This window comes from Aythya marila (assembly GCF_965140915.1).
Source record: "Aythya marila genome assembly, chromosome: 13".
Classification (NCBI taxonomy): Eukaryota; Metazoa; Chordata; class Aves; order Anseriformes; family Anatidae; genus Aythya; species Aythya marila.
In genome coordinates this window covers 8,324,215-8,336,954 of record NC_139054.1, presented here as the reverse complement: position 1 = coordinate 8,336,954, position 12,740 = coordinate 8,324,215, and the positions used below count along the sequence as shown (strand labels likewise).

Sequence of the window (12,740 nt, the reverse complement as noted above, 5' to 3'; positions counted from 1 at the left end):
CTGCTGGAAGCAGGCAGCCCGGCTGCAGTAGAATTAAGGATCAACTCTACCAGGTCATCTGAAGAAACTGAACTGGCTTTTCCCTGAAAACTTCATGTATGTCAGACTTAGGAGCCTGCTATCTGCACAAGTACCAGTGTGCTCTGGGGTAAAACAGCCTAATGGAAAACATCACCACTTTCCCTTGTTGTCCCCCTTAGAGCTCTCGCAAGTTCAGCAAATACAGGGACAGGTTTCCTTGCAGACTGCCTTTTATTAAGCTTAGCATATGCAAACACTACCAGTAACTCCTGAGCAGAGGGAAACAGGTTACAGTGTAGTAGCAGAGGGGCTCAAACCAGTAGCAGCTCACAAGACTCGTTTACTAAATATTAAAATGCTCGCAAGAAAGAAAAGAGCTGAAATGGGTGTTGAGAGACTATCTCGCAGAGGAACACCTGCCAAAGACTCAGGCTGCTCTGTCCACAGCAACCATTGTTTGACTGCCCAGCTCTGAGCTCTTCCCAGATCCAGAGCACAGGAGGTGTTTGGTTGAAGGCGTGAGCACAAAGGGACTGTCCAAGGGAGGAGTGTGTCACCAGAATGACATATGACCTGGAACAGCTGATTTTGTTAACAAACGAGAAGTTGCATTCAATTTGCCTAACAGAAATTGTGCTAAAGCTACAGCAGAAACACAGAGTGGGTGTGAAGAGGAAGGCAGTGGAGCGGTTGGTGTTTTGTTGAGCACAGCACAAGTGCTGCCTCAGGCGGGAAGTGTTGATTCTGAGTTACCTCAGCCCCTAAAAAGGGAAAGCCTGAAAATGAGAGACCCAGTAAAAATAAATAAATAAATAAATAAAAAGGCAGTTTTTATTACAGTCTGATGATAGAAATATAGAAGATAAGAATCTTGTACTGACAAGGCTGAAGACCCTGATATTGAAGACACAAGTGGTACTGTTCAGAAAAAGCGAAAACTTGTGTTCCCATGCAATGCAACTGCATGAGACTTGCTGCAAGACAATCGCTTCAGCATGAAGGCTGAGCATGCTGGAGTGAACCCAACTGGACAAAGTGTCCAGCTGCCTGTTACCACAGATGTTTCTTTCCCCAGTCAGACCACAAAGACACACTCATAGCTCAAAGACTGGGCTGCAGTTGCATAAAAGTCTGGTGTAAATGCCCCATGGCACCAACTGCTGGCAGATACCAGCTCCCAGGCAGGCAAAGGTATTTGTGCTTATCCATTTGTAGTATGCCTTTGACTACAGGTCCACAGGACCAGATTTTTGCTGCATGGAGCAAGCACGTTCCTAAAATATCACTTCTGATCTGCTACACTTTATCCATGTTACTGGCCAAGAAAGTTGGTCACCCTGTGCTTTATCCCCTCGATCAGTACCACAGGGCAGAGGCAGAGACCTGCTGCATCAGGAGAGGGACAGAGGGCTGGGTTAAAGCCTGGATCAGGTTGTCACTGAGGGTGCACATGACTGATTGATGTCACAGTTCAGTCTACAAAGAGCGTGACAGGAAGAAAAAATGTAGGGCTTGAAAGCAAAGAGTGCAGAGAGGGGAAACAACTTCCCAGGGCAGCAGTAGAAGCAGCTGCAAGGCAGCAGAGGCAGCTGTACCAACACTGCAGTGCTCTATTCAGCCATCTGTTCTGACAGCACTAACAGGACAGCACTTTGAAAGCCACAACCAGGCACCACTGGGTCAGTCACACAATCAGTGCTGAAGCACCTCCATGGCCAGCTCCAGAAGTCTGCCTCATACCGCTGCAAAGGGATGAAACAGAATGAAAAGGGTGTGGATCAGGCCCAGGGTGCATCACCTTTTCATGTCCTTACTTCTGCACACACGTCTCAAAGTAACTGAATCTGAGCATTGACTGAAATGGCTCTCTGTAACAATGCCAGAACCCAGCTCTATCCACCTCCAAGCTGACTTCTACTTGGTCTTCAACAGAGACATAGGCAAAACCATTCCAGAGAGCTTCCAACACCATTCAGCCAAAGCCAACAGTTAAGGTGAATTTGGACTTTTAAAAGTTGAAATTTTACTACTTGCTAACACAGGTGCCTTCCTACTTGCCACCTATGTGATCTCCCCAAGGTTCCTCTAAGAGGAGTATAACGTACAGAGTATAACGTACAGAGTAAACACTCTCCTCTGTGTCCTTGCCTGACTTGTTTTTAAGTGCTGCATGAAGCACTCTGTTTAAAACTGCATCATGGGCATCAAACATTCATGTGATTCTCAGCTTTGCATGGATGGTTAACAGCAACATCAGAGAGCAACCAGAGACTTCAGAGAAATAGGCTCACGCTAGCAACCATCAATTCACACCTAGTAGGCTTCTGTGAGCAGTGTGCAGCAGGCAACCCACCTGGGACACAGTTCTCCAAGCAGTGCCTTCATTAAACAGGCATCATGAGGGTCCTGACTGTTGGTTCAACAGGAAGATTAGCACTCGCTGGATATCAGCAGTGGTGCAAGAAGATCTGATGGTGAATGTTTAGATGCAAGCTCATACACAGACACATCCGATGCCATTTCAGGAACTGTGATGCAAAGCTGCTAAATTAAGTACTGTTTTTACATAGTAGCTTTTCTGGGGGAAAATGCACTTTAAAATGTCTAGGCATTCAGCTATTGTTTGGAGCTATTAAATATACAGCTTCAAATCTTGTCTCTGGCAAGCATCCCAATTAAGCAGGCATACTGTTGATCAGCTTTCTGATCACATGGGATTTGTTCTGCTGCTGCATCTGATATAATGCTTTTTGCTTTGAAGAATTTCATGTGTAGCCAGAAGGAGGCCCCACCCTTCTCATTTAGAGAGAGAGGAAAAAAAAAATCTCAAAGCCTGCTTCCACTGGCAGCATCTTTGGGAAATCAAAGGCAGGTGAAAGAGCAGTCTCTTGTTTGTCCTGAAACTGGTGTGGAACAAGTTGGGCAGCAGGAATTACAACAAGAGCTCGTTTACTCTGAGCAAAGTGTGGGAAAGCAGGAAATGAACAGTCGTCGCAGAACAAATTTTTATTTTTCTTCTTTGCCCATGTCTCCCTCATGGCACAATTTAGAAAGCAGGGACCTTTCTCATCAAATAAGGTTACCTCTGAAATGAGAGCACTAACTAGACAAAGCAACAGATTCAGTCTCAGAGGCAATTTAAAAGGCAGCAGAGAAATTGTGGTAGAAGTGAACTGGACCTGCAAGATTGCAAAGTGGGAAGATGGGAACTTTCCAAAGAGGAAATCCCAAAGATATTTTGAATAGCCAGCCAAAGAGCATCCACTGTGAATTCCCCACAGAGGAAAACCCCAAACAGGAAAGGTTTGCTTTCGATACAGGGCTAGGAAACCAGTGCTACCATTTTGTGGGAATTCAGGATTTCCTTCTCATGTACATGCACTTCGGTGAAAAGTGAACTCCATAAAAAGAGGTGCAAAAATCTGCAGCAGATTTGAGTTTAAGATCCAGAGAAACTAATGATTCTTCTTGTGGCCCATTTTCTTTTCTGCTTTACTTTTCCACCTTTGAAATTGGAAGAATTAACAGCATTTCCCTATATTACATAGCAGGGTGAAGATAAAGCTGCTAGCACATGCAGGATGATCATGGAATAGCCTTCACAAGAAAGAAGGAATGTGCCATGTTGCAGAAACGCCTCAGTCCAGAGGCAGAGTGAAGCACAGCATCATATCAAACTCCTATAGCAAACAGCACAACAGCCTCCAAGAAGGAAAAACACTCCCTCAATGTCTTATAAAGATAAACCAGTGATACCCAAACTTGTCAGAAGTGGGTGATGGATGCTGAGTCTGAAGCCCCATCTGTGCAGAGAAGCCAGGCACTGTAGATGGGACACCACGAGGCCAAGTGCAGGCTGATTTACAGACTCATATGTCTTCAGGCTAGAAGAGTTTGTCTTGGGGATCTAGTCAGACCTCCTGGGTGGCACAGCCCTAGGAGCCTCACCCAGCAACTGCACATCAAGTGCACACTGCCCCAGGAAAGACATTCAGCCATGACTTTAAATGGAAAATTCCTAATTAGGCTCACAGTTAAAAATGTGCAGCTTATTTATGTCAGCACTGAAGAGCTTCTTCAAGACCTTTGACATTTTCTTAAAGATAAACACAGTGACAGACTCAAACTCACCAGATGATTGTTGCCTCTTCCCAGATACACCAGCCAGCAGGCACAAGCCATCCTCTCCCTGGCATTAACAGGGTTATCCAGCCTGAAAACCTGCTTTAACTGATAGTCCACAGCAGGGACAGCTAACGAAGGCTTCATCAAACCACCTGCTCTGTAAACACCTACCTCCCACAGGCTTCCCTCCCTACCTGAAGAGAAGTAAAACTTTCCTGCTGTAGGTATAAAGCAGCATTACTGTGAAAAACCATGACAGGTCTGTGACATGACCACAGTTCTCTGCTGGGGCAGCTGCAATGAAATTCACCTCACTCCCAGACATAAATACCTTACAGTCTGGGTGGGATTCACCTTCCATGTTTTTAGCCCTTGAGTGCAATGTACCTGGTTCAAGGGACTCAGCTGGCTTCTTGCCACAGAAAAGAAGAATTCCAGCATCCTCACCCCTGTGCAGATCAGATATCCAAAACATGACCCACTGGAATCAAGACACTCAATTTCTGCGATGTACATGAATTAACTGGTCAAAAATCCAGCTAGCGCTAAAATGCTTCCAGTTGATGCACAGGTACTTAGTTATCAGAGGAAAGGAGAGCCACACCTTGCAAGAATATGCAGAGGCAGCATCACAGAGCCCTGTGCTTACAGTATGTGACAACAGAGACTGGATGAGACCAACCCAAAGGCCAGGCTTGCTGTAGCTCTTCAGTCCTGCACTTGGATGCCCTCAGGCAGTACTCAACACCCACCCAGATGCTGCCTGAGTCAGAGCAGAAGGAAGATCTGCCTATTTGAGCTCAGGCATAGGGCTGAGGCCTCCAGAAGTAAACAGGCAACAAATCTGGACCAACGTGAACCCAATCCACTGCTGTAACTTACAATTGGCTGTAGCTGCGCGCCCGGTAGCATGAACTGCATTTGCTGAGCAAACATGGCTGCGGCTGTCTTTTGCTGGATCAGGTTGTTGCGTCCATTTATTTCGAGTTGCGTTTTTAAGTGTGGGGGAGGGTGGAGATATTTGCAGTTCTCTCGGGTACACCGGCCCTGGAAAACATAATGAAACAGCATCTCAGTGCATGTAACACTCATGGCAGCCAGAGAAATTTAATTAAGGATTGTTTGGGTTACTGTAACAACACAATCATCCAGGCAGAGGCATTTTGGTACCTACTGTGCTACTTTTGTGATTTTCCTGTAGCAATGCAATACTTAGGTGAAGAAAAGAGCAACATGACTTCTGCTGCTGTAACACTTACTGAACACTGTCAAGCTAAATCCAAAAATGAAGATTCCTGACATTAACACGATTGTTGTAAAAAATAAAAATAAAACACAAACACCAACACCATTATTCTGAGAAGCTAGCAACAACAGTTATAGAAGCAGTATCAAAATTCCCCATTTTCTTGTGATTCTTGTTTTTCCCCTCCCTTCCAACACCAGGCCACTTAATTGGCCCTGACAACCAGACAGCAAGAAACAAAACTGTCTCTACCGCTTCCCCAGCTGCTTTGGGTAAAACAACAGACAACTTCTCCCTAAAAAGTACCTCTGGTCTTCAGCACACATGTAGTCTGAGATTCTGGAGACTAGTGGTAACAGGAGTAATAATTAAAACAATTTCCCCTTTGTGCTTTCATTCATTAAAAGCCACAGTACTTTGTGTCACTGATTACTTTCCCCCCCTAAATAAATAAAAGTACAAGTGAAACCTGTGGCTCCCAAAACAGCAGAGTATCACTAATGATACAAATAACCTGAAATAAACTGAAAGAATCACTTTCAAAAACCATCTGTAAACAGTTCCTTGCTTTAATAGTGTTTGCAAGTAGTCATATGAATCTTCAAATAAACATTTTTTTAATAAAATAACAAATAATAAATGCCAATAGTCTACTAACCACACAAAACTAGTGACAAATTTTAACATTAAGAATAAATAATTATTCTTAGTTTTTTTTTTTTCCTTTCTCTATGTTTTTCCTCCTCAAAAGAGGCATACAGAATAATACAGACATTTTGCACAACTTATGCACAAGTTTTATAAATAACTTTTATGCAAAAATGTTTGTGTGTTTTTGGGTTTTGTGCCTTTTTTTTTTTTTTTTTTTTGGAGGGGGGGGAGGGGGGCAGTAATTCTTGTGGCTATTCAGAGCCTAATAGAACAGGGCCTGACCTGAGGGACGCAGAGCTGTTACATGACAGATAACTAATAATTGCTGCTGCAGACAGCAAAGGAATAGGAGCATCCATTACCCAGCCTGTCCCAGGCATTCTCTCCAAGGGCTGGACACTGAGTTCTCAGCCTCAATATAATTAAGTGTGCTTTCAAAAAAAAAACAAAAGGGCAAATGAGGTGATCTCCTGTCCCTGCCTGTTGGCAGGATCACACACAGCATAACCATAACCCCATAACCAGATCCACATGTGTACCCTGCTATACACCACCAGACACAGGGCTCAGGCTTGTGGAAACCTCCCTGTGATGTCCCTTGCCTGAACTGAGGATGCTCCCCCCCGGGGATTTTTAAGGCCTGTCTCTGCCAGTAGAAAAGTACAGGTGGAATCACTGCACAAAGCCAGTGCTCTGACACCCTGGAGAGGATGTGTTTATGGGTTTTAACCCTCTCAGCACACCAGGAGAAGCAGGCTGCTGGAGCTGCAAGCTCTAGGTGTGCTTTCTGCTGCCCCTTTCCTGGTAGGGACATGGACTTCACGGAGAAGAGGGCTGCAGAGTTGGTCTGCAGCGTGGAAGGGGCTGTACAATGCAGTGTCAGACTGGAGACAGACTCCTCTTATCTGCTTTGAGGGGACCAAGCAGTTAAACACAACTCCCGGCTCACCACTCCTATTTAGAGGCAAATAATTAAATGCAAGAAGTGATGGGCTAAACCTGCTGGGACAGGAAAAAAACACTCGCAAATTTCTTGCTCTGCAAAGGCAGGCTTCTGAGTGTGCCTTGCTCCTAGAGGAGGTGCTAAGTGTCTCCTGACAACCAAACCAAAAAAGAGGAGGCTTTATAATGCTATTGTTTTGGCTTCTCTGCAATCCAACAGCACCAGATCCCTAGCAGTGAGTTAATTGCTCACAGGCCCTGAGTACATGAATCTTCATCGCCAGACACTTTCTTACATCTGCTTGAAGTGAGGGTAAAAAGGCACCACGCAGCTTGGTGCCCAGATAAGTCAGCACTACTAAAAGGTAAATAACTGCATTAAACCAGGAGGAGGAGACTCGTTTGGAATTAGGGTGGCCTGGGTTGTCCTTCCTGCTTCCCAGACTGATCCTGCTCACCTTGCCTGCAGACAGGAGGAACAGCAAAAGCAACCACGTTGCTTCAAGGTGACGTTAGACACCATCTTGAATCTATTTTTCCAAACCAAGCTGTTTCTGTGATCTGTTTACGGTCTTCCCCTCCCTAACCCATGTGCATTGAAGAGCTCACAAAGAAGGTGGCATCTGTCCAGCTCCATAGGATCAGGTCCCTCCGCAGCCCTTCCCATCACCTGGAACCAGAGCCCAGTTTTCAGGCTCAGAGCACGCCTGCAGCATCCCACCTCCACAGCTACTGCAGGGATGCAGACCCACTCAGAGCCGCATGCTGTCAACGGCCAGGCAGCTGCTCTATTCTAAGCTACAGCCTTCAAGGGCTTACATATTAATCCTACAAATTCTTCCTGGTTGAAACTTGGCATAAGTAGCTCATGTTGGGAAAACACTAAATTTCTACCAAATTTGGAATAAATCTGGGAAGTTGCTTCCTCACTGCAGGAATGGAGAAGATAAAACAGCTTCCATTTTTATAAATAATACTTACAGGACCTACTTCAGCTGGAAAAGGACTTTGCTATTCTAACTGAAACTTTGCATGTCACAAAGCTTCACACCAAGCAGGGGCGCCTGCTTCTTTTTTTTTTTTTTTTTTCCCCTTCAAAACAGAGTTTATTTGATTTGGGGGGTTCTGAAAATAAAATGTTTCTGTTATCAGAAAAACAACATACAGCATGAGGTCTTGTCTGCAGACAGAGCTGTGAGCAGAAATCAGTGCCCAAAAGGAGGGCTACTGGTTTCAGTGAGGATTTGTGATACATATTTGCAAGGAATTAAGAGCTGCAGAGATGCTACTGCAGAGCAGAGGCTGTAAAGTGCAAGCACTGCTGTCGTTCAGGCCTTCTATGGCTCCAGGAAGGCTAAATGAATCACCATGGCATGCAAATTCAAAATCGCACCTTCAACCTAGCTCCCACTTGTCATCATTTTAGTCCCAAGCATCATTAACTGCTGCATTTCACCATGACTGCTTAAAAGCCACAATTGAGAAGAGTTTCACTCTCCAACTCTGCTGTCGAGTCTTCATCTGACGATGAATGTTAGGAACTGATGGTATGACAGAGAGACAAAACATTTCTGTTCTTGGCAACCCCAGTTCAGACATCCAGCTATGAAAAAAAAACTTTCAAAATTGCTCTAAAGCAATGGGCACTACTGAACATCCATACTGGTAGGGCTAATCTCTTCTTCTACACTTCTATCATGAAGTCTACAGTTCTCAGTGCTTCTCAGCAACACAAAAGCTTTTCAAGACTGATTTGAGCTCTACGAAAGCAGCCAGAAGGAAGAAGGAACTGACATTATTCACTTCTCAGTACCAGCTGAAACACAGCAGGGAAAACAACAGGGAACAGGTAGCAAATCTGCTGTGTGGATAGTGAGATGGGGACAAATAAGGACAACTCCATTTTATACCTGGGTTCGCCTAGGAAAATGGGAAGAGAAAATATAACAGGAGTCAGGCTCCTAAGCTTCAGATGAATATTTTTACCTCTAAAAGGCACCAATTGTTTTGATGCAGTGAGCAGCTGCGGCTCCAGCGTATCAACGTTCAGCACAAGGGCACAAGATGGTCTCAGAGCCCTACACAGTAGCACAGAGCATCACACAGGAAAGCACCTGAACTGGATGGCTGTGTGCATTTGGAAAGGCACGGTGAGAGACTGACCCACGCCACTGAGCAGCATGCTGAGCCTGCTGTAACCACTGCATCCATTGCGCTAGAATTGGTGGAGTTTGTTTTGGTGCTGTTATTTCAGCACGAGTACCGATTCCAGGCAACACACATTCCCACCCTTTCCCAGGGTGGCACACAAGCCTCCAGCCAGGGAATCACCACCCAGCAACAGACTCTGCTGCTGGCCTTGGAAACGTGCTAAATATAGCCATATTTTCTGGCTCCTCACAAAATGGAAGGAGTATGAAGGACCATATTCATCAGCTTCTTTGCCAACTAGAGCCAGGAGGGAAAAGCATATGGACTGCAATTCCCCAGGCTTAAAAAATGGATATTAAAAATAAATCATTAAAGCATTTTATGAGAGTATCTTCTCCCCCTTCTTCCCACATACTCCCCCACCCTTACAGTAGGCTGCTGGCATGTGACTGACTCTGTGTTGCCAACTGAAGTCACGCTGTGATGGTGCATACTGTAAATGGCTGGCATCTGACACGAGCTAACGCGACAGCAGCTTGCAGTGTAGGTAACAAAGCCAGCTGTTTTGAGTGTAGCACTGATGGCAACACACTTAAATCCAGTCAGAATACCTGTATTACACCTGCCTCATTGGAGTCTGCTGGGCTGCATCTGGTCATCTGCATCCTAGCTGGGTGAGCCAACCCCAAGCATGCTGCACAAATTCTCCCCTTACAGGCTGCTGAAGTGAGCCAAACCATGCTACAAAAACAAAACCTTCAGTATAAACCAAAGGCTGTGCTCACATTTGCACCACACTGCTAGGAAGTTTGTTACACACTTTAATTCAGGATGCCAGTGAGAGGTTCCAGAGCAGACGCATTTCTGGTTTTAATGACTGTGCTGTACGTCCTGTCAATCACCAGCAGTTCTCATGTGAAAATCTTTAAGCTAATGTTGCTTTTTCACACACTAGAGGCTGCAGTGGTCTTGGGCCCTGACTGTGCTGTCTTCTCCACAGACACTGGTGACACGTGCAATGACTGACAGGAAAAGGAATGAAAAGAGACCAGGCAGGAAAGGATTTCCATGTTTTGCACAAAACCAGGCACCAAAACACAGCTTGTCTACATAACTCTTCCTTGCATGAAACAGCAGATTTTCCCCCCCTCAGAGGAACTCTGTGGGGAGGCACAGTCATAGATGCGTTGGCCCTGCTTACTCAGTGCCTCTTGCTCCAGCTCTGCGGCATGAAGCGCTCTGCTTTCACCCACTCAACACATGCAGAGGCCTTCTCCTAGCTGGGGGGATCCTCGCTCCTGCCAGAGCCCAGCACAGCATTCACGTGCTGGATGTGCACCACATCCTTGGCCACCGTGTTTTTTGTAACTGCATCTGGAGGGCAGACACAGACCAGGCAGCAGACGTAGCCACAACGCATGAATTAGCGTGTGATGGGGGGAGCCAGCAACAGGGGAGCTCTGGACTTCGTCTCCTATGCCCATGCTATGAGCATGTGAGGAGCTGCATGTGCTGCCCTAGGTCTAACCCTATTGCTATCTGCTCTTGAAGATGACAGAGACACTGGCAGGCAGACTTGGCACCTGGTCCAAGCTCCAAGTCTTTTGGTAACCCTGTAAGGACTCACAGCTTCAAAGTTGCCTTCCCAGGAATGCAAATGTTCAGGGAGTTGGGAACACTGTCCACCCACTCCCCTAACTCAAGTGTTTCATGTTCCCTACAGTTTGTCCCTAAGCAGTTTGTTCCACGGATGAACAACTAGCATGCCTACTGCACCGTGTGGCTCGTGTTGCTGTCTCCGATGCTGTGCCACATTCCTCTTCCCACACAAGTACAGGGTTGTGCTGGAGGAAGAAGGCTGTCCATCTCCCCGCTGGAGCAAAATGCCTAGCAAACATCAAATAGCATGGAAATGGCAACTGGAAAACAAAGGAAGCTGGGGCAGACAAGTCAGCCTGATCATTAGCAAGTGCTATGTCTCACGGATTGGTGTTCATGCAGCCAAGCTGTCACTTGCTGCAGTTCAAAGACTAGTTCTCTACATACCTTATCTGCAATTCCTTTCTACGGACTAATGAAATGTTGAAGTTATGCTGCTGACTGAGTCAGTGGGAAGTACAATCTTGTAGCCTCCCTTGAACATTGACCAAAGCACTGTACATCAGAAAGCTTCTCCTTAATTGCAATGCTTTTTTCCTTGTAGTGTTAGAGCAGCTGACTTTCAGAAAGAGGTTTTAGAATATGATTATGTACAAAGCCCTGCTCCTCACAAATGTGTTCTCATTGTTCTCAGTGGCTGTTGGCCCACTTACAAGGATTTTAACAAGCAGGTCTAGAAGGACCTGGATAAGTGAGAGACCATCCTTAGGCCAACACAGATCAACTCCACCTATTCTCCCCACTTTTAGTATTTCCCAGGCAAGGAACTCCAACACATCACTCTCCCTGCAGCTACAAAGCTACTCCTGATTCCCAAATGCAGTTTTGCACCTCCTGTAACTGAAGTCCCAAACTCCTTGTTTCACCCCAGAGGGCCAGAACAGCAATTATTCCTTTCCTGTTTGAGAAAGTGCCATACTTAAAGACTGCAGCCACATCTATCTCCATCCTCAAACCTCTCTTCTCTAGACTATGCAAACCACACTCTTTCAACTCTGAACGTGGTCTCTAAACCTTTCATTAGGAGCAGCTTTCTCCAGTCACCCTGCACCCCTGCTGATGTGTGTGCATTCACAGGGTACAGAGCTCCAGAAAACCCCTTACCATTGCTGTGGAGATTGGACTTTTTTTTTCCCCCTACCTGCCCTGCAGATGATGCTGCTGTTTATACATCCTAATATGACATTTTCTTTGCTTGTAGCAGCATAACATTTTTGGTTGACTCTCAAAAAGCCTCCATCAAGCAGCAGATTATTTACTTCTCATTTCATACTGCTTTTATTGAACTTATACCTTTTTTCTAGATGATTTTTCCAACTTGTCAAGATTATCTGCAACTCTAGACCTGGTTCTCTGAAGTGCCTGTAGTTCCTCCCAGCTCAGAACACCCTACAACTTTAACAACACAATCTCTATTCCATCATTCAAATCATCAGAAGAAAAAAAAAATCAAATAAACTGAACAGTCTTGCCAAACACATTCTTCTAGGCTGCTACTGAACTCTTAGCAGTCTTCCAAACAGTTACAGGTTGTCACACAGAATTTTCTCCTATGCTTTATTCCCTGTCTTACCTGGAAACTAATTTGTGCCATATCACAAAGACTCCCAAATCAAATGCCAGTGCTCCATCTCCATGTCTCTAAAATAACCCGTCCCAAAGGATTTCAAATTCTACTGCTTCCTCCACTCCTCTCTCGCCATCCTTGTAAGGATGCTAAAGAGCTAGTGGTCTGCACCCGTCCTGGGACAGGACTATTTGCAATCAAGCATGCATTTGTACATAATGTTTCATACAAAGGAACTGTTGGTCTGAAGTTACTTGCAACGGTCTAATAAAAAACTACAGCAAATCTGTGGGTTGTTTTTTTTTGGTTGTCTTTTTTTTTTTTTTTCTTCAGGTGCTGGTTTAACCTGACATTTTTCAAATGCAGGTGTAAGACCCA

The 12,740-nt window shown here is 45.3% G+C and overlaps 1 protein-coding gene across 5 annotated transcripts in view; it reads right to left on the bottom strand.

The window, feature by feature from the left end:
• MBNL3 (muscleblind like splicing regulator 3) overlaps nucleotides 1-12,740 on the bottom strand; it is a 98,694-nt gene that overhangs the window by 30,771 nt on the left and 55,183 nt on the right. For all 5 annotated transcript variants that reach the window (XR_014318396.1, XM_082770685.1, XM_082770687.1 and 2 more), the window contains one exon: nucleotides 5,029-5,193. Coding sequence is in view for 4 of the 5 variants with exons in the window: in XM_082770685.1 (XP_082626811.1) it covers nucleotides 5,029-5,193 (165 nt within the window). In the remaining variant the exon portion in view is untranslated. The remainder of the gene's footprint in view (nucleotides 1-5,028; nucleotides 5,194-12,740) is intronic.